This window comes from Poromitra crassiceps, assembly GCF_964638095.1.
Source record: "Poromitra crassiceps genome assembly, contig: HAP1_SCAFFOLD_317, whole genome shotgun sequence".
NCBI lineage: Eukaryota > Metazoa > Chordata > Actinopteri > Beryciformes > Melamphaidae > Poromitra > Poromitra crassiceps.
The window spans coordinates 116652-143228 of record NW_028152085.1 but is presented as its reverse complement, the minus strand read 5'-3'; the positions used below and the strand labels follow the sequence as shown (position 1 = coordinate 143228).

At 44.2% G+C, this 26577-nt stretch overlaps 1 protein-coding gene across 2 annotated transcripts in view; it reads right to left on the bottom strand.

Annotated features, from left to right (window-relative positions):
• The window catches only part of LOC310771044 (zinc finger MIZ domain-containing protein 2-like), a 58723-nt gene extending 33411 nt beyond the window's left edge, over positions 1 to 25312 (bottom strand). For both annotated transcript variants that reach the window (XM_083663726.1, XM_083663727.1), the window contains exons 1-4: positions 24994 to 25312; positions 10257 to 10358; positions 4996 to 5113; positions 844 to 1046 (exon numbers count right to left, since the gene is read on the bottom strand). In XM_083663726.1, the coding sequence (XP_083519852.1) occupies positions 844 to 1046; positions 4996 to 5113; positions 10257 to 10306 (371 nt within the window). In that variant the 5' untranslated portion in view covers positions 10307 to 10358; positions 24994 to 25312. The remainder of the gene's footprint in view (positions 1 to 843; positions 1047 to 4995; positions 5114 to 10256; positions 10359 to 24993) is intronic.
• Positions 25313 to 26577: the final 1265 nt, after the last annotated feature.

The following is a 26577-nucleotide window of genomic DNA, read 5'->3' as shown; positions in this document are numbered from 1 at the left end:
AAACATCTACAGACAAAAGCGAAACAGTTGTTGAATGTCAACGAACAAGCTGTTGAAATTAGGGCTGTGGCGATTCACTTATCTCCCGATTCGATACTATCACGATTCTTGGGTGCCGATTCGATTTATATTGCGATTCTTAAGTATTGCGATTCTACGATTATTGCGATTCGATATTACGATTTATTGCGATTTTTGTTTATTTTTTTCTTTTATTTTTTCAGTTTGTTTGCTTTTTTACACTAGATTAGAACATGGGAAAAGTTGAATCATACACTAGAGACTGTATATTATATATCATGAGTAGGGCTGGGCGATATAGTTAAAAACAGGGGCGGACTGGGATCATAATTCAGGCCGGGCATTAGATACCAAGCAGGCCAGGCCGATATGGGCCAACGCGCGTGAAATTTGGGCCGTTTGAAGCCAGATTTGGGCCGTTTGAAGTCCAATTTTGCAATGAGATGCACCCACTTTAACCCTGAAGTGTAATTATTACTTCAGACTAACTAATAAAGTAATAAAACCACTAGTAAACCAGTAGGCGGCGCCTGGCCTGCTGTTCAGTGAGTGGCCTGACTGCAAGCACAAAAAAAAAAAAAAAAAAAAAAAAAAAAAAAAAAAATTGCGATTATCGATTCTGGAATAAAAGATCGATCCAAAAAATCGTGACATTAAAAATCGCGATACTTAGGTGAATCGATTTTTTCCCCCACCCCTAGTTGAAATGTTGCAAACACTCTGCAGAGTCTCAGTAGGCGGTGTGTTAGCGGTTTTCATTTCCACTTTCTATTTGAAAACGCAGCCTGAAAGTAATCAATGGAAGCATTATCGGAGGTGTACCTTCCAGCGTAGCCGGGGGCTGGGTTGTAACCAGCGCTGGGACGTCCATACATGCCCGGCTGGCCGTAGGCCTTGGAGACGGCGTCTCCGTACGACTGCTGACCCATGAACTGGGAGCCCATGCCGCCGCCCATGCCGGGCCCGCCTCCAGGCATCATGTGACCAGCCGAGTTCTCCCCTGGACCCATGGGCGCACAGAACACCTACGTGGGAAAAACGGGCGCAAAGGGTACAATCAAGATCAAGTGCAGGGAGAGACCAATCAAATTCATCAGAAGAAGAAGAAGAAGAGTGCACATCACTCTTCTTCTGGTGAATTTGAGAGGGGGTGATGAAACAAAGACCATGCTAACAGGAGAAGCATGGCTGACAGATACATAGAGGAGGAGGAGGATGTGGGGGGTATTCCAGGAAGCGGGGTTAAAGAGCGTGGTGCAGGTAAAATATATATATATATATATATATTTAGTATATAGTTAGGACTCAAGATTCTCAGGATAGGAAAATACCCCCAAAAAACAAAAACAAAATTAAAACATGCCCCCAGGGCAGAAATATGGAGGAAAAAGGTGGCCTTATTGCACATGTTAAAAAAGAATGCCATCTGTGCAGATAACACCTGTGACGACACTTGAGCTACTGTACTTAGTAATAATAATAATATACAGTCAATGTGTACAGCAGAAAACTTTCCAAAACACCAGATGTACGATAATTATTGTATTTGTACGATAATTTACCACCAAAACCAATAGCATTTTGACCCTCTGTCTGGTACGATAGTTTGACACTGCCCAGAATGCATTTCGGCATTGACGGGAGAAAAAGAACACTCAGCTCCATTTCCCCCCCAAAGGCAACTGTTTACTTTCTGTTTAGTTTGGCCTCTATCTATGGTTAATATGGCACTTTATAGTTTCAGTAGTCAAATGTAACTAGTAGTAAAAACTAGTTGACCCCCAATATGCAATCGTTTTTTCAAAATAACGCCTATTTGCAAAGATACATTTGGGACCGACCATCTCAGCTCGTATAAGCTGGCTGCGGTCTGGTCTGAGGCGGATAACTTTATCGTCGGAGACGGACACAAGTGGCACTCGCTGGAGCTCAAGAGGAGAGCGGTTTCAGCTGCAGAGGGGAGGGGGTTTAGCTGCAGAGTGGAGGTGATGTACTTCAGTGAGCGGCCTCTCGACGGGCGGACAGACCGGGACAGACGGGCGGCGTATGGAGGTAATGTTCCGAGGGAACATTTATTGATTATTGATTATTGTGTATTAAAATCGTCACAGGTGTTATTGCTAGATTTGAGGGTTTTTATGTGCGCGTGGCAGATGCTTCACAAAAACCAGTCTAGATGCAGCTATGTGTGGGGGGAAAAACAAAAAACAAAAGAGAATCCTAATTGCTACATAAAAGTCCTTAAACGCGTTGCGTCTCTTGTGCCCTTGTCCTTTCCTGAAGATGTATTGTGTATTAACTATTTAAGTATACCTGTACATTACTTCTTTATTAAATTCTTTATTAGCATCAAGAAGCTGCCTTTTTTCTATTCACTGTTTATATTGGCCTGCTGAGCTACCTTGTCGCCACTTTTTGACTTTTCCTACATAAAAGTCCCACATATTAAAGGTCCCAATTCGTGCAGCTGTAACCTCTTAAAAACGTGTGTCTCTGGTCCATAAAACATGATTCTGGATTAATTTGTCGAAAATATAGCAACCCCGTTTGTTGTGACGGAGTTCTCACTTCCTCATCTCGTCGCTTCCCAAGAATGGCCTGTTTCTATAATATATTCAGAACTAACAGTTCCCATTGGCCGCTGAGGGAGAGCCCGCCCCAGGCTCCCAGCGGCCAATCAGATTAGCGTCTGTGGACCAGCACGCTAGGTTGCGAGTTATCGTTAACTTAGCGGTTACTACGCTAAAGAGGACATCTCAAAATGCCTAGACTTACCGAATGCACCTCTGCAGTTGCTGGATCACGTACAGTTGGCGTCGCTCCAGCTAGAAGTGTTAATTTTGTGGCTATAGACAAAATGGTGCAGGTAGCTTGTGTGAGAGAGACCCGCGCAGTATGCGTGAGGAAGCTCGTGACGTCCCAATTCCCCGTCTGGGCAAACGAAGCGTTTGGGGGTGTGGCTTGAAGGAGACTGCAGGGGGGAGCTGGATAGGGACAAATCCAACTCTGGCAGTTCTGAGCTTGTGACCACTCATTACAGGGAGGGCTGACAGCAGTATATATGCATTTACAAGTAAAAACAGCTTTTGCACGGAATGGGACCTTTAATGCAAAGTGGTGTCTAACCTGCACCGTGCTCTTTAATGAAAACTCTGAGTTTGTTAACCCTGAGGTGAGGGAAGACGCCGGCTTTTCCCTTCCAGAAAGAGAGGTAAGTTAAACTCTGGGACTCTGTGAAGCTAACCTGCTGTGAAGCTAACCTGCTCGCTGGCAGCTTTTCTACAACAAACCCTGAATTTCTCTCCGTCTCCTTACAGAGCCAGACGCGCGGCTTTATATCCTCATTCATTCAACGCATATCAAGGCATGTATCAAAGCGCATTAATTAGCGGTCTAGTGTATGTCAGAATCAAAATCCTGGTTCGATATTCATTTGTTACTCAAGGACAATTTAAAAGTTAATTCCCGCTTTTATGCACATCATATCGTCATTTATAGGCCTACAGCGTGAATTCACCCTCAACTCAGAACAAAACCTCTGCATGTCCTTTCTGAGAGCGCAAGTTCTTTTTTTAAATATAATTATAACACTGTGACTCTGTGCGCGACGAGACAGCTGTCAGTTTGTTACAGCAGTTCCTGCACAGAAATGTTGAATCTCAGTATACATTTCCAAAATCGGTATAAAAGTTTAGACACGTAGCAGCAGCCGTGGTCCAAACTGTTTGCGCTTGTTTTAAAGATTAATATGCACGGCCCGCATACACATGCATTAATATATCTCTGTCCCCTGCATTCAAATGGAGGCTCTGCCTTTTATTTACCTGTTGCCATGGTGAATTTTCAGACTTTTCAGAACTCCTGAAGACAGGGGCGGACTGGGATCATAATTCAGGCCGGGCATTAGATACCAAGCAGGCCAGGCCGATACGGGCCGACGTGCGTGCCGGCGTCCGAAGGGCGACGGCGGAAAATTTGGGGCGTTTGAAGCTCAATTTGGGCCGTTTGAAGCCCAATTTGGGCCGTTTGAAGCCAGATTTGGGTCGTTTAAAGCCAGATTTGGGCTGTTTGAAGCCCGATTTGGGCCGTTTGAAGCCCAATTTGGGCCGTTTGAAGCCCAATTTGGGCCAAGTCCAATTTTACAATGAGATGCACCCACTTTAAACCTGAATAAAGTAATAAAACCACTAGTAAACCAGTGGGCGGCGCCTGGCCTGCTGTTCAGTGAGTGGCCTGGCCTGGCTTGCAAAAAAAAAAAAAAAAAAAAAAAAGATTTTTTTTTTTTTTTGGCAGGCCAGGCCAGGCCAGGCCACCGGGCATTTGCCCGACGTGCCCGATTATGCAGTCCGCCACTGCCTGAAGATATCCAGACGTTACGCGGAGTTCATATCTGAAAGTGGCCCATGAGTTTCTATTTTCAGTCCTCGAGTGAGGATGGCTTCGGGGTTCCCACACTTTTCTTAAACATCAAATTCAAGGACTTTTCAATGACTTTCCAGGCCCAATTCCCTCAAATCCATGCTCCCAACATGGCGGACACGGATCAAGGTTAATTACTGTTACAACACTAAGAATTGTATAATGAGAATGAGCAGGCTTTACAGAAGCTCACAGAAAAATATTAAAAAGAGAGAGGCTTGAACGTGTCAAACACTTGTCAATTGTGCCGCGGTAAACCCATTTACTAAGGTCACGTTAAGAAAAATCAAAACAACTTCAATTTCTATTCTTGCACAAATTATATAAATTCAAGCACTTTCAGTATTTTCCAAAACTTTCACAGCAGGTTCAAAGTTTCACTCTGAACCTGCATAGTTCAGTCTCAACCTATCCAGAGTTGATCAAGTCCAATCACTTCAGGATTTAGTTTAGGATTTCTTACACCGTCATTCTGGAATACCCCTCAGGAGTATATTTACACAAACAACAAGCGTGGAGGGAAAGCCTGCCTCGTGGCGGTGAGTCATGTGTTACCTGGCTGTGTGTGGGATTGGTCACGCCCCACACTGTGGTTACGACAGAGAGAGATCCTGCGTGCTGATTGGTTCCTGACTGCCAGGACACAGGGTCATTTAGGTAGGAGCCGTCACTGCTGTGGATGGATACGAGGTCGAGTTATTATGATGAGATAGCAACAGTTAGTTAAGGCCATGTTCACATTACAGGCAAATCTGATTTGCTGCTAAAGTCATTAATCATCATCATCTTGATTGGTTTCCCAAATCTGATTTGGGAGTGTGTCCGCACTGCCACAAATCTGATTTTCAAGTTGGATCTGTGTGTCCAGACCTCCATATGTGGTTTGGGACAAGTGACACAAATCAGACTTGGAGCGTCCAGACTCATAAAACCAATCTGGATAGAATCATTAATAGGTCATTAAAGTTCACAAAATCAGATTTGGCCTCCTAGTCTGAACATGGCCTTAGACCCTTCACAGTATGAGTGATGGACAACACATTGTAAACAATTACTGTCTTTGATGTGATCACGACATCAAGTTTAGCTGGTATAAAAACCCTGTGGAGGAGGACTCATTCATGTATAACGACACAGACAATATCAAGAGGGAAATGTCATCTGACTTGGTGAGAGAACATTTAATCTAATGCATGGTTTCGTTTCCTCTGGGTTTGGGTTTCCCTTTACTTCCTCGTTTGAAAACCATTTCTGCAACAGGAAGCTATCACAACAGCATTGCTTCCATACCACGGCATTTGCAGGCTTGGTAACGTTGCCATTAATCACCATAACTGTTGCTGTTTTTTTGTCCATTTGCCCTTTTTTGATGAAGAAGACCGAACATAATTTGAAACAATTTATCAGTGTTTTTGTTTTGTTTTGTTCTATTTCTTTCTACAATCTACCGCATTTCTCATAGGCTCCCTTAAAATCTCATTATCTGTATATTGGCAACATATCCGCTGCTTTCTGGAGAGAAATGGAGCAGTCAATAGGCTTAGTCAAACTAGGGGAATAGTGTGACTGCATTCAATTATAGAATGTCTTGGCTTGAGTAGACCTACTTATGATGCCTATAAAAATAGGCAGAGCAGACAAAACGGGTGAAATCAATGTCTGATGTCCTCATTATTTTGGTTCTGTCATTTTTTGGGGGGAAACTTAAGACCAGCCACACTGTGAGCATAGTCATGGCCTGGTAGTAGAGTTTGGGCCACACTGTGAGCATAGTCATGGCCTGGTAGTAGAGTTTGGGCCACACTGTGAGCATAGTCATGGCCTGGTAGTAGAGTTTGGGCCACACTGTGAGCATAGTCATGGCCTGGTAGTAGAGTTTGGGCCACACTGTGAGCATAGTCATGGCCTGGTAGTAGAGTTTGGGCCACACTGTGAGCATAGTCATGGCCTGGTAGTAGAGTTTGGGCCACACTGTGAGTATAGTCATAGCCTGGTACTAGACTTTGACTATCATCAATGCAATACTGATGCTGTTCTGGATGTTATGTTTGGGGCAACACAGCATAAGATAGTCTTGCTGCTGAATGAGAGTGTGCCTTCCTTCTATGGGCAGAGTTGACCTTTCATATGGGTGCAACTTGTTGTTGAGAGATCTGTCTAGCCAACCAATCAGGCTCCAGAACAGATCTGTCTACCCAACCAATCAGGCTCCAGAACAGATCTGTCTACCCAACCAATCAGGCTCCAGAACAGATCTGTCTACCCAACCAATCAGGCTCCAGAACAGATCTGTCTACCCAACCAATCAGGCTCCAGAACAGATCTGTCTACCCAACCAATCAGGCTCCAGAACAGATCTGTCTACCCAACCTATCAGGCTCCAGAACAGATCTGTCTACCCAACCTATCAGGCTCCAGAACAGATCTGTCTACCCAACCAATCAGGCTCCAGAACAGATCTGTCTACCCAACCTATCAGGCTCCAGAACAGATCTGTCTACCCAACCTATCAGGCTCCAGAACAGATCTGTCTACCCAACCTATCAGGCTCCAGAACAGATCTGTCTACCCAACGTATCAGGCTCCAGAACAGAACAGGATCCTCCTCAGTGACACATCAGAAAACATGCACGTAATTCACTATAAGCTTTGACGCCCTGAGAAGAAGGCGTATCCGCCACGTCACATTTTTTTCCGTTTCATTCTGTGGCTTCAATGAGGAAACTCAACTCCTGGCACAATAAAGAGGTTACTTTAGGCTATATTCATTTATAGGCACAGAGCTGACAAGACCGATAACACGCTAGGCTACAGAGCATGGACCCAGAGGAAATCAAAAGACTGGCTGAAATACTGCCTTTAGCATGACTATGGGGACTTGTGCATGAGTGTCCAGGCTACGCTGTAGTGAGTTTATAGTGTGTGGGTCTCATCATTCATTCATCGGTTTCAATCAGAAAACTGACATTTTGGCGCAGTCTGTGTCTTCATCATGTAGATCAGTGATACTCAACTTGCGGCCCGGGGGCCAGATGTGGCCCGCGACAGCGTGCAGAGTGGCCCCCACGACCATTTTCTAATAATTTCACGTTAGTTTTTTATTATGAATTAGAATCTAATTCACAATAAAAAACTAACATGAAATAGTTTGACTGAGCTCCTCCAGCTAAATTGTCAAATACCGCCGTCTGCTCGCTACCCAGGCACTTATGTATGGACTTAACCTAACTTAACCTAACTAACTATCCGGTGTGCACAACATTGTCAGACTAAACTCCGGCTGACACCTCAAAAAAACCTACAATCCGCTACAGAAAACTTTATATTGTTTGTTTATTAATTCACGAAAGTGGCCCCCGGGCAAAGTAAGTTGAGTATCCCTGATGTAGATAGTGTATTCCACGCTTCACAGACATAAGCAGCTCGAGCAGAAGCATAAAGAGAGGGTGCATGAGATGATATGAAGCTGAAAGAGACGCTGCTAGTTCGTAAGTCGAGCAAAGGGGAACGTTTTCTGTCCTTTGAGTCGACTGAAAGGGAATAATCGGGTCAATCCTAAATGCTATCAGCAGGTTTGGAAAGGCTCTGTCCACATCGTTCAGCCATAAGGAATGCCCAAACTCTGCTTCTTATCAAGACTGTGTCAAGGAGACTGCAGCATAGAGTTGTACTGAGAATGTATTACCGGTACATGATTCCATGACAATGGCACATTCCACCTGAGGGTTGGAAATGTGAACAGCAGAGATGCAGCATGATTTAGTGAAAATAGTCTGTGCCGTTTGTAATAAGTTCATTCATGATACGTCACTCAATTCCAATGGATTCTCTCTATTGTGAGCAACGAGAGCAGCACATACAGAGAACCCATTCAAATTCTGCTTGCGCTTCCTTCATTGTAAATTGTTGGATTTTTTTTAAATCTAGAACTATAGAATCCATCAGAGGAAGTAGGCCAACTGCTAGAGGTCCAATTGACTCCAATATGGAACATTATAGTTTGTTATCATTATCAGACATTTTGGCATTCTGAAAGCATTTTTTTTTATTAACAGACATGATAATATCCAATTTAAACTTGTTTATTTAGCATCAACTACTACTTTTGGTCTTCCTCATCTCATGTAGCTCTACACAGACAGTACATATAAGCCACTCCCCTCGCCTCTCTGTATGCAGTTTGGGGCGGGCTTGTGCGGAATGCACCACCAGTGGCTGCAAAGGAGGGGAGGCTGTGGGTGTATTTGACAGTGAAAAAAGTAGCCTTTTTACCAGCTTTAGCAGACATGTTTGTTTACATGGCACTGTCTGCACCCAGCCCCCCCCCCCCTGACGGGTGGTAACACCGCACGACACAATGTAACACGTCAGTTACCACAGCGAGGCCATTACTGCCCTAACAACCCCATATAACTGACAGAACTGGAGTCAGACACAATGTAACACGTCAGTTACCACAGCGAGGCCATTACTGCCCTAACAACACCATATAACTGACAGAACTGGAGTCAGACACAATGTAACATGTCAGTTACCACAGCAATGCCATTACTGCCCTAACAACCCCATATAACTGACAGAACTGGAGTCAGACACAATGTAACACGTCAGTTACCACAGCGAGGCTATTACTGCCCTAACAACCCCATATAACTGACAGAACTGGAGTCAGACACAATGTAACACGTCAGTTACCACAGCGAGGCCATTACTGCCCTAACAACCCCATATAACTGACAGAACTGGAGTCAGACACAATGTAACATGTCAGTTACCACAGCGAGGCCATTACTGCCCTAACAACCCCATATAACTGACAGAACTGGAGTCAGACACAATGTAACATGTCAGTTACCACAGCGAGGCCATTACTGCCCTAACAACCCCATATAACTGACAGAACTGGAGTCAGACACAATGTAACACGTCAGTTACCACAGCGAGGCCATTACTGCCCTAACAACCCCATATAACTGACAGAACTGGAGTCAGACACAATGTAACACGTCAGTTACCACAGCGAGGCCATTACTGCCCTAACAACCCCATATAACTGACAGAACTGGAGTCAGACACAATGTAACACGTCAGTTACCACAGCGAGGCCATTACTGCCCTAACAACCCCATATAACTGACAGAACTGGAGTCAGACACAATGTAACACGTCAGTTACCACAGCGAGGCCATTACTGCCCTAACAACCCCATATACCGTACATGTAACTGACAGAACTGGAGTCAGACACAATGTAACACGTCAGTTACCACAGCGAGGCCATTACTGCCCTAACAACCCCATATAACTGACAGAACTGGAGTCAGACACAATGTAACACGTCAGTTACCACAGCGAGGCCATTACTGCCCTAACAACCCCATATAACTGACAGAACTGGAGTCAGACACAATGTAACACGTCAGTTACCACAGCGAGGCCATTACTGCCCTAACAACCCCATATAACTGACAGAACTGGAGTCAGACACAATGTAACACGTCAGTTACCACAGCGAGGCCATTACTGCCCTAACAACCCCATATAACTGACAGAACTGGAGTCAGACACAATGTAACACGTCAGTTACCACAGCGAGGCCATTACTGCCCTAACAACCCCATATAACTGACAGAACCATTACTGCCCTAACAACCCCATATAACTGACAGAACTGGAGTCAGACAGGGGCAGAGCGGACGAGGGGTCAAATGGGGACTACCCAAAGGTTCACCTGGGGACACAGATACAGTACATTGTGTGTGTGTGTGTGTGTGTGTGTGTGTGTGTGTGTGTGTGTGTGTGTGTGTGTGTGTGTACCTTTGCGGAGTGGGAGGCAGGGAGGGTTTCATGGAGTTGAGGGGGTTCATTGGATGAACGGGGGGATCATGAGATGTCCCCTGCTGTCCTCAAGTGGCAGCCCTATGAGAGACAGACACACAGAGAGAGAGAGACACACACAAAGAGAGAGACAGACACAGACACAGAGAGACACAGAGAGACCAGACTTACTCATAGCTCATTTACTGCAGAGAAACCATTTATCATGGGTATAGCCCACACTGTGTGCACAAAGGCACTGCGCCCTCCTACTCTGAGCCAATCACTTTAATCTGTGTGTGTGTGTGTGTGTGTGTGTGTGTGTACATCAAAATGTTAGCCTATCCACTGACTGCTGTAGCTCTGATAGCTCTCAGAGGAGGGGGAGGGGTGCTGCCAGCTAAATTTAGCTCGCTGATTTCAAAAGGAATTTAAGAGAACAGAGATGTGAAGAGGCAGACTCCTCTCACCGCACACTGACTTCTAAATCACACACACACACACACACAGTGAATCCATGGTCCTCGGGTAGCACGGCCTTGCTGGTTTTCTCTCCTACCAGCTCGTTAATTACATTCACCTGATGTAATTAGGGCTGCATGATCTAACGATCTATTTTTCATTTTCGATTAATCTGCTGATTATTTTCTCGACTGATAGATTAGTTGTTTGGTCTGTAAACGATGTCCAAGATGACGCCCTCAAAGGTCTTCTTTTGTCCTGACCAATAGTGCGGAATCCAAAGATAATCAGTTTACTGTCATAGAAGACTAAAGAAAGAAACGAAAAAATATTCACATTTAAGAAGCTGGAAACAAGAATTTTATTTTCTTTTTCTTTCTTTTTTAAATAGTCTAAACGACTAATTGATTATAGAAAATAATTAAATTGACTTAATTGGGGCTGAATGAGACGCCAGGTGAATATAATCCAGGTGCTGGAAGAGCAGGCTTGAGAGCCACTGATTTAAGATATTACAACTATACGCATCCCTCATCCTTACACTCCTCCCAGCTCCATCTCTCCTCTCCTCTCAGCTCCATCTCTCTTCTCCTCTCAGCTCCATCTCTCTTCTACTCTCAGCTCCATCTCTCCTCCCCTCAGCTCCATTTCTCTTCTCCTCTCAGCTCCATCTCTCCTCCCCTCAGCTCCATTTCTCTTCTCCTCTCAGCTCCATCTCTCCATCTCTCCTCTCAGCTCCATCTCTCCTCCCAGCTCCACCTCTCCTCTCAGCTCCATCTCTCCCCTCAGCTCCATCTCTCCTCTCAGCTCCATCTCTCCCCTCAGCTCCATCTCTCCTCCCAGCTCCACCTCTCCTCTCAGCTACATCTCTCCCCTCAGCTCCATCTCTCCTCTCAGCTCCATCTCTCCCCTCAGCTCCATCTCTCCTCTCAGCTCCATCTCTCCTCTCAGCTCCATCTCTCCTCTCAGCTCCATCTCTCCTCTCAGCTCCATCTCTCCCCTCAGCTCCATCTCTCCTCTCAGCTCCATCTCTCCCCTCAGCTCCATCTCTCTTCTCCTCCCAGCTCCATCTCTCCTCCCAGCTCCACCTCTCCTCTCAGCTCCATCTCTCCTCCCAGCTCCACCTCTCCTCTCAGCTCCATCTCTCCCCTCAGCTCCATCTCTCTTCTCCTCCCAGCTCCATCTCTCCTCCCAGCTCCACCTCTCCTCTCAGCTCCATCTCTCCCCTCAGCTCCATCTCTCTTCTCCTCCCAGCTCCATCTCTCCTCCCAGCTCCACCTCTCCTCTCAGCTCCATCTCTCCCCTCAGCTCCATCTCTCTTCTCCTCCCAGCTCCATCTCTCCTCTCAGCTCCATCTCTCTTCTCCTCTCAGCTCCATCTCTCCTCTCCTCTCAGCTCCACCTCTCCTCTCAGCTCCATCTCTCCTCTCAGCTCCATCTCTCCTCTCCTCTCAGCTCCACCTCTCCTCTCAGCTCCATCTCTCCTCTCAGCTCCACCTCTCCTCTCAGCTCCATCTCTCCTCTCAGCTCCATCTCTCCTCTCCTCTCCATCTCTCCTCTCCTCCCAGCTCCATCTCTCCTCTCAGCTCCATCTCTCCATCTCTCTTCTCCTCTCCATCTCTCCTCTCAGCTCCATCTCTCTTCTCCTCTCAGCTCCATCTCTCCTCTCAGCTCCATCTCTCCTCTCAGCTCCATCTCTCCTCTCCGCTCCATCTCTCCTCTCCATCTCTCTTCTCCTCTCCATCTCTCCTCTCAGCTCCATCTCTCTTCTCCTCTCAGCTCCACCTCTCCTCTCAGCTCCATCTCTCCTCTCCGCTCCATCTCTCCTCTCCTCTCAGCTCCATCTCTCCATCTCTCTTCTCCTCTCCATCTCTCCTCTCAGCTCCATCTCTCTTCTCCTCTCAGCTCCATCTCTCCTCTCAGCTCCATCTGTCCTCTCCTCCCAGCTCCACCTCTCCTCTCAGCTCCCGCTTATGGTTTTCTGTGGCGTTACCAACTTACATCCTAATTTCCCAGCAGCACCAGAGCCGTGAACGACCCCTCCCCCTTTCTTCTCTCCGGTTTTCCTTTTGGCTTCTGGTGGATTTGGGTCAGACACCCCACATGTTGTGCTGTGGGAGGGGCTGTGGGAGGGGCACTGGGAGGGGCGGTGAGAGGGGCTGTGGGAGGGGCTGTGGGAGGGGCACTGGCAGGGGCTGTGGGAGGGGCAGGGTATATAGCTATATCACGTAGCAAAGTGAGAGCTAATAAGTCAAGATTCGACCACGTGAGAGCGCAATTCTGAATTCCCTCCTATCACAACTTCCCCATGCAGCGAACCCAAACAAAGGAAAAACATATGTATTCTCTGCAGGTCTCGCCTCAAGACCCATGCAGACACTGAAGGATCATAAACCTATAGATGTTTATATGCACGCACAGTCGCACACACAATGTTACAGAGTGACTCAACCTTCTGCTCATATCAAGGACCCCTCATTTAGTCATTGGGGGGTCATTGATGAGGTTTCTTCTCTCTGGTCCAAATCTGTGACGTTTTTTTGTTTTGTTACTAGCTATGATTTTGTCCTGAATTCCATGACTATATGTATTGAAGGTACAGAGATCACAAAATATGATCAAAAATGTCATTCTTCTACATTATCTAATTGTGTTAACTCCATAATGGTCAAGTTTAAACACCCCCTAAAGTCAAAATTCAGTTTTTCTTCATGTTCCTTCAGTTGGATGTCTGAGCTCCACTGTGCAGAATGATGTCTCTGAGTTTGACACTAGAAGCTGTTTCTACAATCATCTTGTGAAAGTGGAAAGTTCCTCTGAGCTCACTGAAAAGACGGGTTTCAACAAGCAAGATTCGTGACATCACGAATCTTGGAGCCAATCCCTGTCCAGTATTCAGCAGTTAAAGCCCCAACACATTCTCACTGTCATAACTGATTGCTTGCTTTGGATTTTTAAATGAGGGAGAAGGAGGGGAAGTCATTTTAAGGATTTTAACAAGATAATTTGACCTTTCTGTGGGGAAAAACTATCAAGACAAATTATTATTCATAGTAGAGTATTTTATACACATCTTGAAACATGAGTTTAGGGGGTCTTTAATAATTCAACAATTTGCTATGGACCCCCTGGAACTCCCCCAAGGACCCCTGGTGGCCCCTGGACCTCACGTTGGGAACCACTGCTCTAAAATATGCTCCTATTAAACACACAAGCTCAGAGCCATTTAAAGTGTGTTTGAGGGGCTAGCAGCACAGACTGTACCAGCGCTCGAATGATCAGGACAAGCTGTTCTCCCACTCTCTCCATCTTCTGACCTCAGCCTCCTTTCCTTTCCAGCCTCAACTGTCCCTTCAGCTCCCTCATACTGTGGTCCCACTCCTCTGTGTCAGTGCCTTCAGTCCTCCATACTGTGGTCCCACTCCTCTGTGTCAGTGCCTTCAGTCCTCCCATACTGTGGTCCCACTCCTCTGTGTCAGTGCCTTCAGTCCTCCCATACTGTGGTCCCACTCCTGTGTCAGTGCCTTCAGTCCTCCCATACTGTGGTCCCACTCCTGTGTCAGTGCCTTCAGTCCTCCCATACTGTGGTCCCACTCCTGTGTCAGTGCCTTCAGTCCTCCCATACTGTGGTCCCACTCCTCTGTGTCAGTGCCTTCAGCTCTCTCATACTGTGGTCCCACTCCTCTGTGTCAGTGCCTTCAGCTCTCTCATACTGTGGTCCCACTCCTCTGTGTCAGTGCCTTCCGCTCTCTCATACTGTGGTCCCACTCCTCTGTGTCAGTGCCTTCAGCTCTCTCATACTGTGGTCCCACTCCTCTGTGTCAGTGCCTTCAGCTCTCTCATACTGTGGTCCCACTCCTCTGTGTCAGTGCCTTCGTAGTAGCCTGGGTAAACCCAGCCTCCACATGACCTCCACATACTATCAGTCACAGACGTAGGCTACAGACATAGCCTGTGTGTTAGTCTGTGACGTCACGTTGAAGGCTGGGTTCAGCCAGGATACTTTCATAGTGCCATCCTCCCCACAGCCGACAGACACCACAGCTATTCACTCAATCAACCCTTGATTGGCACTCTGCTCTAAGCAAGTATTGAGTCGTTTCTGTTTGGACTGTGTGATTGTAGTTTTGTGTGTAAAAACAGACGAAGAAGAAGTGAGCTAGGCATATCAAGAATGTACCATATTATTTGGGTAGTCTACGGAGTATTGGTAACATTTCAACAGCTTATTAGTTATATTCTCTCAGAATAATTCAATCACTCTCGGTGATGAGAATCAGGTGTGTGGAACGGAATGAACAGAATCTGTTAAACATCTACAGACAAACATCTACAGACAAACATCGACAGACAAACATCTACAGACAAACATCTACAGATGTCAATAAGCTGTTGCAATACTACATAATAATACTACTACAGTACTAGACCAGGGGATCCCAACCTCTTCAGACTCCGATATGAAAATCTCACAAACACGGCCCACTGAGGACGGTAAACAGTATTGAGGTCAAATACTGCCTTCTCAAGAGCTACTTTCACAATAAAAGAGGCTTCAAGCTGTCAGCAACAGACAGAAATCAGAAACTCAAAGTGAAGGGCTGTCTGCAATAGGCTAATTAACAAATAATTATTGAATACAGTAACTACAATATAAAGGAATATTGTTTTTATGCATAAATGTAGTCCAGTAAAAATAGGGTTTGATATCTCACTAATTGCAACACAAGCAAACTCAATGGATTTTGTCTCCTCAGTATGTTCGAAATGACAGAAGAAAAGTCCCAAGGAATCCTATCTGGGGAAAGTTTTGAAAATCACCTAAATATGATGATGACCAAAAAAAAGCCTTTTTACAATGGAAGTCTATGGGAGGACTGGTCAAACCCCGCCCACTTTGAACTCTAAATACTCCTTCATCTACAAGCTACAAACTCCATTCAAACTTTAAACAGGTCACCACTTTTTGCGCTTTATTGCCGTCATTCAGCTTTTTTATACCTTCTGTACTTTTTGAGAAATCGCAGTTTGTGTTTCATAATGTTTTCAACCGTTACAACAATCGGGAGTAGGGCTGGGTATTGGCAAGGACCTCACGATACGATATGTATCACGATACATGGGTCGCGATACGATTGTATCACGATACATTGCGATACAATACATATTGCAATACTCTACATAATTGACTGAAAATTTAAAAATAGAGCTGAAAATACAACTTGCGGTGTGTACCACCCAGGTAGTGTAATAATATGCACATCACTTGATATTGATAATTTAGTGGACAAATTGAGTCAAAACTACTGAGTGTTGAGTGTGTTACTGAACGCACTGAAATAAAAAAGTATTCTTATTGTGTCACTGAATACACGGTCGGTTGTGGAAAAAATCAATATGGCGATATATCACGATATTATTCTGAAATATCGATACAGTATTGCAGAAAAAATTCTGTGAGCGGAAGTTAGATTCTCACTTTATTTGTCATCTATGAGGTTAAAAAACTAATTTATCCTTCATGCATTTCGCGAAAATGTGGGCCACAGTTTTTTTGAGAGAAACTAAATCCAAAATGGCTACCATCGACTAGGGGTGTCAAAAATAATCGATTATAATTATGTGGACGTGCACGATTCTGCATCGATTCACAAATGTCAAAAATCGATTCTTAAAAAAGATCGAATCGAATAAAATAAAATATAATGGAATGCAGTTGTTTATTTTGATCATAATACAATGCAATTCCAAATGCACTTTTATTTTAAAAGTAGCCCACACAGTGAGAAAAAAGAAAGTGAGAAAAAATAAATCATGTATTGGGGAGAAAAAGTGATGCATCGATTTAAGATGCATCGAGATGCATCGAGATGCATCGATAATCGTAATCGAATCGAAGCCCTCTGAATCGTGATCGAATCGAATCGTGAGGCCAGTGAAGATTCACAGCCCTACCATCGACTATGTTCGAAATTACCTTTTCAATGGTTTGACCTACAATGGTTTGAAAGTACATACATGGTTTCTGAAGGTACATACATGGTTTCTGAAGGTACATACATGGTTTCTGTGACTTTCTGGATTGAGAAATTTGGAATTGATGCCTGTGAGGCTGCTGCTTAAACACAGGCCTGCATTCATCAGCTGCCGTGCCATCATGCTCTCAGAAGAGGCTGTGCAGACATCATCCTACTTCTCCGTGTGAGTCTGGCAGTGACCCGCCACCTCAGGGCTCTATGGGCATTCAAAGCAGAGGGCGTTGGGAGAAGGTAATGACTGATCCCTGAGGCACGAGAGCTTCTGGGACAAGTGGGTGAGAATCTGCAGTTAGAAGACGGAGTCAGGGCTGACATGAAGAAGGCATTCCTCCTCTCCATCGTCGACGGTGAGAGTGCAGAAGTTACCTGCGGGCAGGTAACTCAGAGCTTCCAAGTTGCACAAACTCAAGAAGAGGTGTCCAATCCGTCTTCCCACCTGATGACGCCTCGGATCTTCATGGGGAAAAGACCTACACCGAAGCTGATCCCTGATTCCCAACAACATTATTCATTTCATTTTATAACTCCCTATTGATTTCAGCAACAATAACCTAATGGGACAACTGACACCGCTGCCTTGGAACGGCCCCGCTCAGGAGAGATCAGAAACTGAATGGTATTGCCAAAACAATTATACCGCGAGGCGAGCTGAGAACAGTGTATCACCACCACTCACTCCAGTATGAATACAAACCTGTCTTTGGGCTTTTTGCCTTGGCAGATTTACCAGGTGGAAACTGCGTGCAGCCACAAACGCAACATTTTAGTCATTGTGCAACCTGTATTCCGCAAATGCATGGTTCGCAATTGTTCGCAAACTTGTGCGCTCGTGGCCTGAACACGAGAGCTAGTGTAGCGGACTTGAAACTACCTCATCTAAAAGGCAAGGTGGGGAGAAGTACATTCCTCTATCCACCTTATTTCTAGCTGCCATGATGCCTGATGGGTGCTTCTTCCGCTTGCGGTGTAATTTTTACACTGTTTTAACTTGACAAAAAAAAGTCTATGAGGATTTTACAGCAGAGCCATTCTGCTCTACAGCCGTGTCGTTCGGGTGCTGGGATAACGTAATGCATTGTGGGTAGTCGGCTACTGTGGCTAATGCTAACGGCTAGCGTAATAGTTACTTTACATGGCAGTAAAACGCCACTGAATGACCAAATTGATTTAACTTTTAACCATTTCGAGTAAAACTGTTTCCATACGGACCCGCAGCGTTGGTTAGTTGTTTATAACGTGACTATATTTATAACTTTTATAACGTCCTCCAGTTTCCGGTTTATAATTCGGGTCTGCAGCAGAGTATAACAAAGGAAATGGCAAGCTGCAACCATGAGTCACGTTAAACCGGACCTTGTTCCCACAATTATTTTTTACAGTGGGGCATTCAAAAATAAAGTGGATACGGGAGGGGGGGAGAGTGGAACTAGATCCTGAACAAAATTAAGTCTGCGAATTCTCTGAGAACCTTGTGAAAAAATCCCACTTAGCCATCGCAACTGTCTGATGACATCACATCAGATCTCTAGACCCACCCACACACTAGGCATGGGTCGATTTCCGGTTTTACCGGTTCGGTTCGGTATACGAGCCCAAACCGGTTTGATCACGTGCAAACCGAAAAAACCTATAAAAAAAAAAAAAAAAAAAAATTTTTTTTTTTTGCCAGTCCATTCTGATTGCACTATTGTTCGTATTAGCCTCTTCTCAAGTTGCACTAGTAGGCAAAAGTCTTATTTTGTTTATTATGTTGATGTTTGAAGAAAAGTTAAGCTGAATAGTTATGAGAAATAAAAACAGTGTGTTGTTACAGTTAAAAGGTTCTGCTTATTTGTATTCAGTGTTCGTGCTGGTTGGCAGCATACCAGCTTAGAGGTGCATTATCGCCACCAACTGCAGCCGCTTTGATACGTTTTTTGGGGGAATATCGAACCGGTTTCAAAATGTTCAAACCGACCCATGCCTAGGCCCTATATTGTGTGAATTTGTGAGTTTTGAAGTTTATAAGGCAGCTCAGCTGTAAGCCAATCCATTCTGATTGCACTGCTTGTGTTTTTTTTAGCCTTTTTCTCAAGTTGCACTATAGGCAGAAGTCTTATTTCATTTATTATTTTGATGTTTAGAAGAAAAGTTGAGCTGAATAGTTATGAGAAATAAATACAGGGTGTGTTTGTTACACAGGTGTCCTGCTTCTTTTTATTCAGTATCATTGCTGGTTGACAATACCAGCTTAGAGGTGTATTATCGCTATCAGGTGGACTGAAGTTGCACTACAGACAGTTATGGGCCACACTCGGGAGCCCTGCTTGGAAAAAAAAAAAAAAAAAAAAAAAAAAATTTATTAAAAAAAAAAATCGGTATACCGGTTCGATCCGGTTTAGACAGCAATATCGAACCGGTTTTAAAATTTTCAAACCGACCCAGCCCTACCACACACTTAACCATTACAACTGTCTGATGATGACATCACATCAGATCTCTAGACCCACCCACACACTTAACCATTACAACTGTCTGATGACATCACATCAGATCTCTAGACCCACCCACACACTTAACCATTACAACTGTCTGATGACATCACATCAGATCTCTAGACCCACCCACACACTTAGCCACCAGTGCCCACCACAACTGTCTGATGACGTCACTGATGCCCGCCCACCCACCCACCCACTTAGACATCACAACTGTCTGATGACATCACTGAGGCCCACCCACCCGCCCAGCCATTACAACTGTCTCATGATATCACTGAGGCCCACCCACCCACTTAGCCATCACAACTTCCTGATGACATCACTCAGCCGGACGTCAGTCGGACGTCCACACTCCCACTTTCTTATATCTATTCAGGGAGTTTTGAGGACTGGAGTTCGAAAGAGCATTTCTGAATTAGCAAGGTAGTGAAAAGGGCCATTTGCAGAGAATTTAGCTGCAGCCTGAATAATGCATAAATATTGAGCATATACCTTGTAATAGTAATATAATGTAATGTAATGTAATAATACATAAATATACCAGCCAGGGCTTAAAATTCACTTTGCAAACTGGGGGGGAATTCCCCCCTTATGTTCTTCAGATAGGGGGGATTTATAGATTTTGGGGGGGGTCTATAGACTTTGGGGGGATTTTTTCAGCCGATGCTATAACCGACAAATATCTGCTTCTCATGTCCGATAAGGGATAATAATTTCACATTTTTGTATTTTAAAAAGGAAGTTCAACCTGTTTATGCACACCTTTTGCATTGGGGAGAGTTCTATTGAAGTGAATGGGCAGGCATGGGAAGTCTGTCCCACTATAAACCATTATCTGTGTTGTTCCACTTTATTAAAAATGTTTCCACCTGATTAAAGAAAAGACATTATGTGATGTTGACTAATGTTTTTATGTATTGCATCAAATATTACATGTTTTCTTTAATCCGGTGGAAGCATTTTTCAATCAAAAGTGAAAGGACACATATTATGGTTTATAAGGGTATATACGTTAGCTCCCGTTAGCCACCGTAACTAGGGATGCACCGATCGATCGGCATGTGACCGGAAATGGCCGATTTCCACGTGATCGGCCTCGACCGGTGATCTGCGCCGGTCACTCTAAATAGCCGATTCTGTGAGCCGATTTTCACGTGACGTGCGCGCACCCGAAAACAGCTAGACCGAGACGGATGAGTTGCAGCCAAAACAAAAGCAGCCACTACACACATGCCACAGCATGTCTTCGTCGGTGTGGAAATGTTTCGCCGTCAGTGAAGACGATCCAAAGCTTGCAGTTTGTCACACATGCAAGTCGAAAATAAGTGGCGGAGGGGCAGGGTAGGTTGGAGTCCACTCCACTCCAGTCTGAGCGGCTCGCTTCACCTCACCACAGTCACCGGCCCCTCTTCCCCGACCAGCTGCAGTCCACATCACCGCTGCCTGCTGCTATCTGTCAGTCACGTTGTAACGTGGATACAGGAGAGGACTATTTGTTTCGTATTGCGAATAGAACGACGAACATAATAATAAAAAGCATCGGACCAGTGTGCAAGGTTTTCTGTGCGAGATGATTTTTTTTTTTCGAATGGCGGATTAAAAAAAACTGACTCTGTGAGTCAACTCGAACTCATTTCCTCATCTACTCAATAACAGACAAATCCACAACTGTAGAGTGGGCATGGCTTCGAAGGTCTCTGGGCTCCAGACCTATAGGCTATAAACTCCTTGTCCATGGATAACATTTTGACGTTTATTTATTTTATTTTATTCGTTTATTTGGCAGGGACATATACAAAAAAAACATTAAACACCATAGGGGAAGATATGCTTTGTAACAGATTTAGCCATAGGCTACTTTCCATCTGGAGCCCCTGTTGTGTTGCACCTTTTTTCTTTTGGAAAAGTAAATGCATGATAGCTGTGGGATATAGGCTACTGGTTGTTTTATATTCATTGTATTTACACAAAAAAGAAAAGCTCTTTCCAGTAACCTGGAACACTTTTATTTTGAGATGTTTTTGAGTGAGATCGTCCTACCTCATGCAAATGATAAGAAATGTGACATGAATGTTAATTTTATATTAAAGCAAAGTCAAAAAAAAAAAAAAAAGTCAAAAAATAACCAGTCCTTAGAAAGAAAATCGGAATCGGCCAAAATCGGTATCGGCAGGTCAGACTATTCAAAAATCGGAAATGGCCAAGAAAATGGCAATCGGTGCATCTCTAACCGTAATGTTAGCCGGCTGTTTATGGAGCCACCGAGCGACACAAAACCTGGACGTTTCATTTCGGGTAAAACATTAGTTTTTTTTTTTTTATGGATTACGCCAGCTCTGGGAGTATTAAGTTCTTTGAATGCGGGGATATTTGGTCACAAGAAGCGGTTTGCTGCTTGCCGAGTGGGGAGGCTACGCCTGAAGCTACGTTCAGCAAAACAGTCCGTCGTCAAATGTGTCCGACCAGTCGTCCGTATTCAGCAACGTTGGTTCTGCACTGTCGGCATAACATAATAGACATCGGCGATTCCCCGCACAATTGCGCGACTTCTCTCGCATTATAAATTACAAATATGCAGGAATTGACAAAAAATATGTGCGATTCTCGCAATCCCTTGCCAAATTTTAATCCCTGTATACCTTATTACCTTGTAATAGTAATGTAATGTAATAGATAAATATTGAGCATTGTAATAGGGAAATAATAATAATACGTCAGATTTATATAGCGCTTTTCCTAGTGCTCAAAGACGCTTTACACTACAAGATAAAACAGATCCTGCCATCTCAAATAGATAATTATGGACATTAATAAATAAATGCTACAGCCTATCTTTCTCATTTACATTTATTTGATGGTCACACAGCAGAGGGGAAAAAACATTTGATGTGAAATATAGAAATATATTTGTTTCACTGCCAAAACGTACCGTCATGAACTAACTCAACCACTCCAAAGTAGGGCTGGACGATAATTCAATATTCATTTCTCGTCTTTCAGTGCGATTATATTAGGGCAGCGCAATAATCGAATATAACAATTGTGAAAAGAGTTTGGCTTCCGAGAATCATGAAACAAGAAAATTTAAAATCCAGATAAAAGGTGTCGTATTCCGTTTAGCAATGTCACTCTGGTTTTGTCTGGCAGTGGTGTGCTCCGCCCCTCCTCCAAAGCCCAAACACACTGTGGTGCGTGTAGTTTCAGCTCCAGTCCAGAACAGAGAGCTGGCACATTTGTCCGTTGATATTTTTAAACCTTCCTTGGTAGAAGATGACTGTTCAAAGAAATGCAAGTTTGTTTTTGTTTTGTTTTTAGTTCAATATGATGTTCCCAAAGTCAAAGAGGCGTGTGTTAAATAATTGTGATCTCAATATTGATCAAAAATAATCATGATTATCATTTTGACCAGAAACGTGCAGCCCTAGATTATCATTGTGATGACGATATGATGGTGATTTTGGGATATCAAGATGCACGATTTAATTCTGTTCTCTGAAATGAGAACAAGCACATTTTATTTAGAAACTCAGACAAAATGAAGTATTATGGTAGGAATATTATGTGAACATTTCAAATTAGTTTGACATCACACCAAACATTCCATTTGGCATATGGTGAGCATCCTACTACAAAATGAGGAAAACTCTGTCCTTCTGTCTCAACTGCTTGGCCAATCAATCTGAAACTGCACATGGGCTTTGAGCATTTTTGGCATAGGCAGGGATAGACAAAGCTGATTTTTCCATTTTCCCAGATTTAAGCAGTTTACGAGCATTTTTGGAAAGTCTGCGGCGAGTTCTTTGTGCACGCATCCCGAGGTATGGACTACTTAATTTGATTATTTAAAATGTTTTTGCTTATGTGAGCCATATCAATATCGAAATAAATCCTTGTGATCATGTCGTCATATTGATTTCAACCATATTGTCCAGCCCTACTCCAAAAGCACTGATTTCCACTATGGTCCAATAATAAATAAATAGATAAAAGGATTAGCATGTCTGTGTCTACTACAAAACACATATCAGTGACATTGACCCTGCATTCATTTTCTGTGTGTGTGTGTGTGTGTGTGTGTGTGTGTGTGTGTGTGTGTGTGTGTGTGTGTGTGTGTGTGTGTGTGTGTGTGTGTGTGTGTGTGTGTGTGTGCATGTGTAGTAGTTGGGGAAACAAGCTCCTAGATTGAAGAAGCACAAGAGGTCTCACACTTCTTGTGTGTTTCCAACACCATCGCCCTAAAACAGTGGTTCCCAAACTTTTTTCCTCTTGTACCCCTTGAGCTGTTTTGCCAATAGAACCCCCCTCACTCATGAGTGTCGGTGATTCTCCTAAACGTGTTCTATTAAACTCATATTAAACTTTTAGTAGGCATCTCTCTAACACATCGATTCGAGTGGAAATCATTTGAACGACTCCCCTTTAATACAATTCTTTAAAATTTCAAGTGGGGGAAAAAGTCATCCATTTTACCAAAATGAGCCTATGAAATTACTTGCAATATTGTTTTTATCATTTTGGAAATAAATTGTAATCCCCAATCTTTCCAAGTACCCCCTGCAAGCTGCTCAAGTACCCCTAGGGGTACATGTACCCCTGGTTGGGAATCACTGGCCTAAAACACAAGCCCGGGAGAGCAGTCCGGTACGCTGGACGCATATTGCAGTTGTCACTCTTTTGCACCACCTTGTGCTCCTTCCATCTTCTTCGGGTGAACACTCACCCTCCTAAACTAACTCAATCTGGCTTCGAGCCAAGTTAAGATGTTATTGTACCAACAGCCCATTCGGGAAGTCAGTCACGGCAGAAGGGAATGACTGACCACAGTACAAGCATTACAAGAATGTGAAATAGCTAATATATGATAGCTAAGAAAAATACAACAAAAACAGACAAGCCTTTAGCTAAACTACATGCTAAACTACAGATTCACAAAGCTACAAAGCACTCAGTGTACCAATAGCTTGATGTGTCCGACTTGTTCCGACCAATTGCCTAGCTAGCTAGTACTTCTGATAGAACTGCTTCACTGCATGGTGTGATTATCTGTCTGTGTCTGCTACTAACGTTATGTGTTTAACCCCAGGAATGGTGCTGGCCAGTCAGTGTAACGTAATGCAAAGCATGCTAATCAACACAGGAAGCCCGTTTCTACCTGGATACTATTGCACCCACTCCTGCAGAAATGCAACAAAACATGCTGCTGAGATCTGTAGAATAGAACAAAGACTGTCAGTAGCACAGTCCTCTTGCTGTAACGTTAGATCAGTTCAGCCTGCCTCTGTATGGTTAACGTTGCCCATCACTTATCACAATTAGGAGAGGTTGTGTTTCAATTATAAATGCGTTCGAAACGCTGATATGTCAAGGTGGCAGTATGCAGAAACCAGCGGGTACCATTTGAAAGAAAGATGAAAAAACGTGTCTTATGGTTATGGTAACGTTAAAATACCATAGCTCGTGTCAAACCCGCAGCCACACAAGACAGGTATGTAGCGTTAGCTAGGTAGGTAGACAGCATTAAGTGACATTGTAGTGCGTTGGCTGGCTGGTACAGTCAGCAGAGGGTCTGATCATAAGCAGCACTGTGGTGGATCTTTTTAACACGCTGCTCCGTGCTCCGACACTGACAGCGTTAGCTACCAGCGGCTAGTTAGCTCCACGTTAAGTTGGCGTATAAAACGTTGAATAGCTGAGAAGAACGCAACAAAATAGCGACACGCTAGCTTGATAGTTAGCTAGAGATGTTTATAGAGCTTACCTTTGCTTCTCAGCTGCCAGGCGATGTGGCCGCTCGCTTGGTTGTAGCTAGTTAGCTAACGCGACGTTAGCTAGCTAATGTCGCAGCTGGGCTAACGTTGGGCAACAAGCCTTGATATATAACAATATACTAACGCTCGTTATTAATGTTGTTGACGTTGGTTTTTACAGTCCACACCGTTGAGAAGCGAGCAGGCCGATAACACCACTATTGTTATTGCTATGATCCATGCGGCGCTTATCACCAATAAACAATACCAACTAACCGAGCCACCTCGAACTGTTGTAGTCTGTGCTGGGGAAGGCCATAACCTGGCAGCTTAGGATACCTCCCTCATTGCACAATGAGCCACTATAATGTATTCATGAGATCACAGGGCTGATGTCTCCCACAGAGAAAGGCATTTCTCCTGGCCCTCCTCCTTACAAGTCAGGCGACTCACTGCAGACCAGAGTAGCTGATCGTTAAGAGGGACTCATCGAGAGAGAAAGAGAGAGAGAGAGATGTCGCCCGCGTTGTCGCCAATGACGTAACCTGTAAATCATAGGATCCACACAGACATGATGATCCATATTGGTTTGTGATCTTGATTCACAGCCATGCATCTGATTATTATTTTTGATATAATAGAATAGAATAGAATAGACTCGAATAGAATTATTTATTTGGCACGTTTGCACATACAAGGAAATTTGACTTCTTACCTAAATTGGTCACAATATTACATATTACCTTTTCAGAAGCCTCTCTATTCTCTTCTCTCTCTCTCTCTCTCTCCCTCTCTCTCTCTCTCTCTCTCTCTCTCACTCACTCACACACACACACACACACACACACACACACACACACACACACAGTGTCAATGTCTGTCTTTGTGAGTGTGTCATTTGGAGTGAGGCAGTATTTTAGCGGCAGCAGAGTGAGTGAGTGTGTTGGAGTCATTATAGCTGTCTGTCTGCGGTATCTTGCCAGAGGGCAGCGCTGCATGGAGAATAAGTCCAACCTGCCTGCGCTTTGCAGACCTCTGTTGCCCTGGAAACAGGTGCTGAGATTTTTCTCCTTTTCTTCAATTTTTCTCTTCACTATCCATATCGCCCCCCTCCACTCACTCCTGCCTGGCTGCCTCCTCCCCCACGACCTGCCTGCCGCATAGCACACACACACACACACACACACACACACACACACACACACACACACACACACACACACACACACACACACACACACACACACACACACACACACACACACACACACACACACACACACACTCACTCTCTCACACACACACACACACACACACACACACACACACACACACACACACACAAACACACACAATACAGACACTCACAGAATACACTCAGACACAATTGCAATCTACTGCAGTCATTTTACAATGTCACATAACAGAACAATTAACTCATTGACTTTACTATATACATGACTACACACACACATTCTTAAAGGTTATGCACCATTGAAGTATTGACCCTGCTATGTACATGTGTCTCTCTGTGTGTACACGTGTTTGTGTGTGTGTGTGTGTGTGTGTGTGTGTGTGTGTGTGTGTGTGTGTGT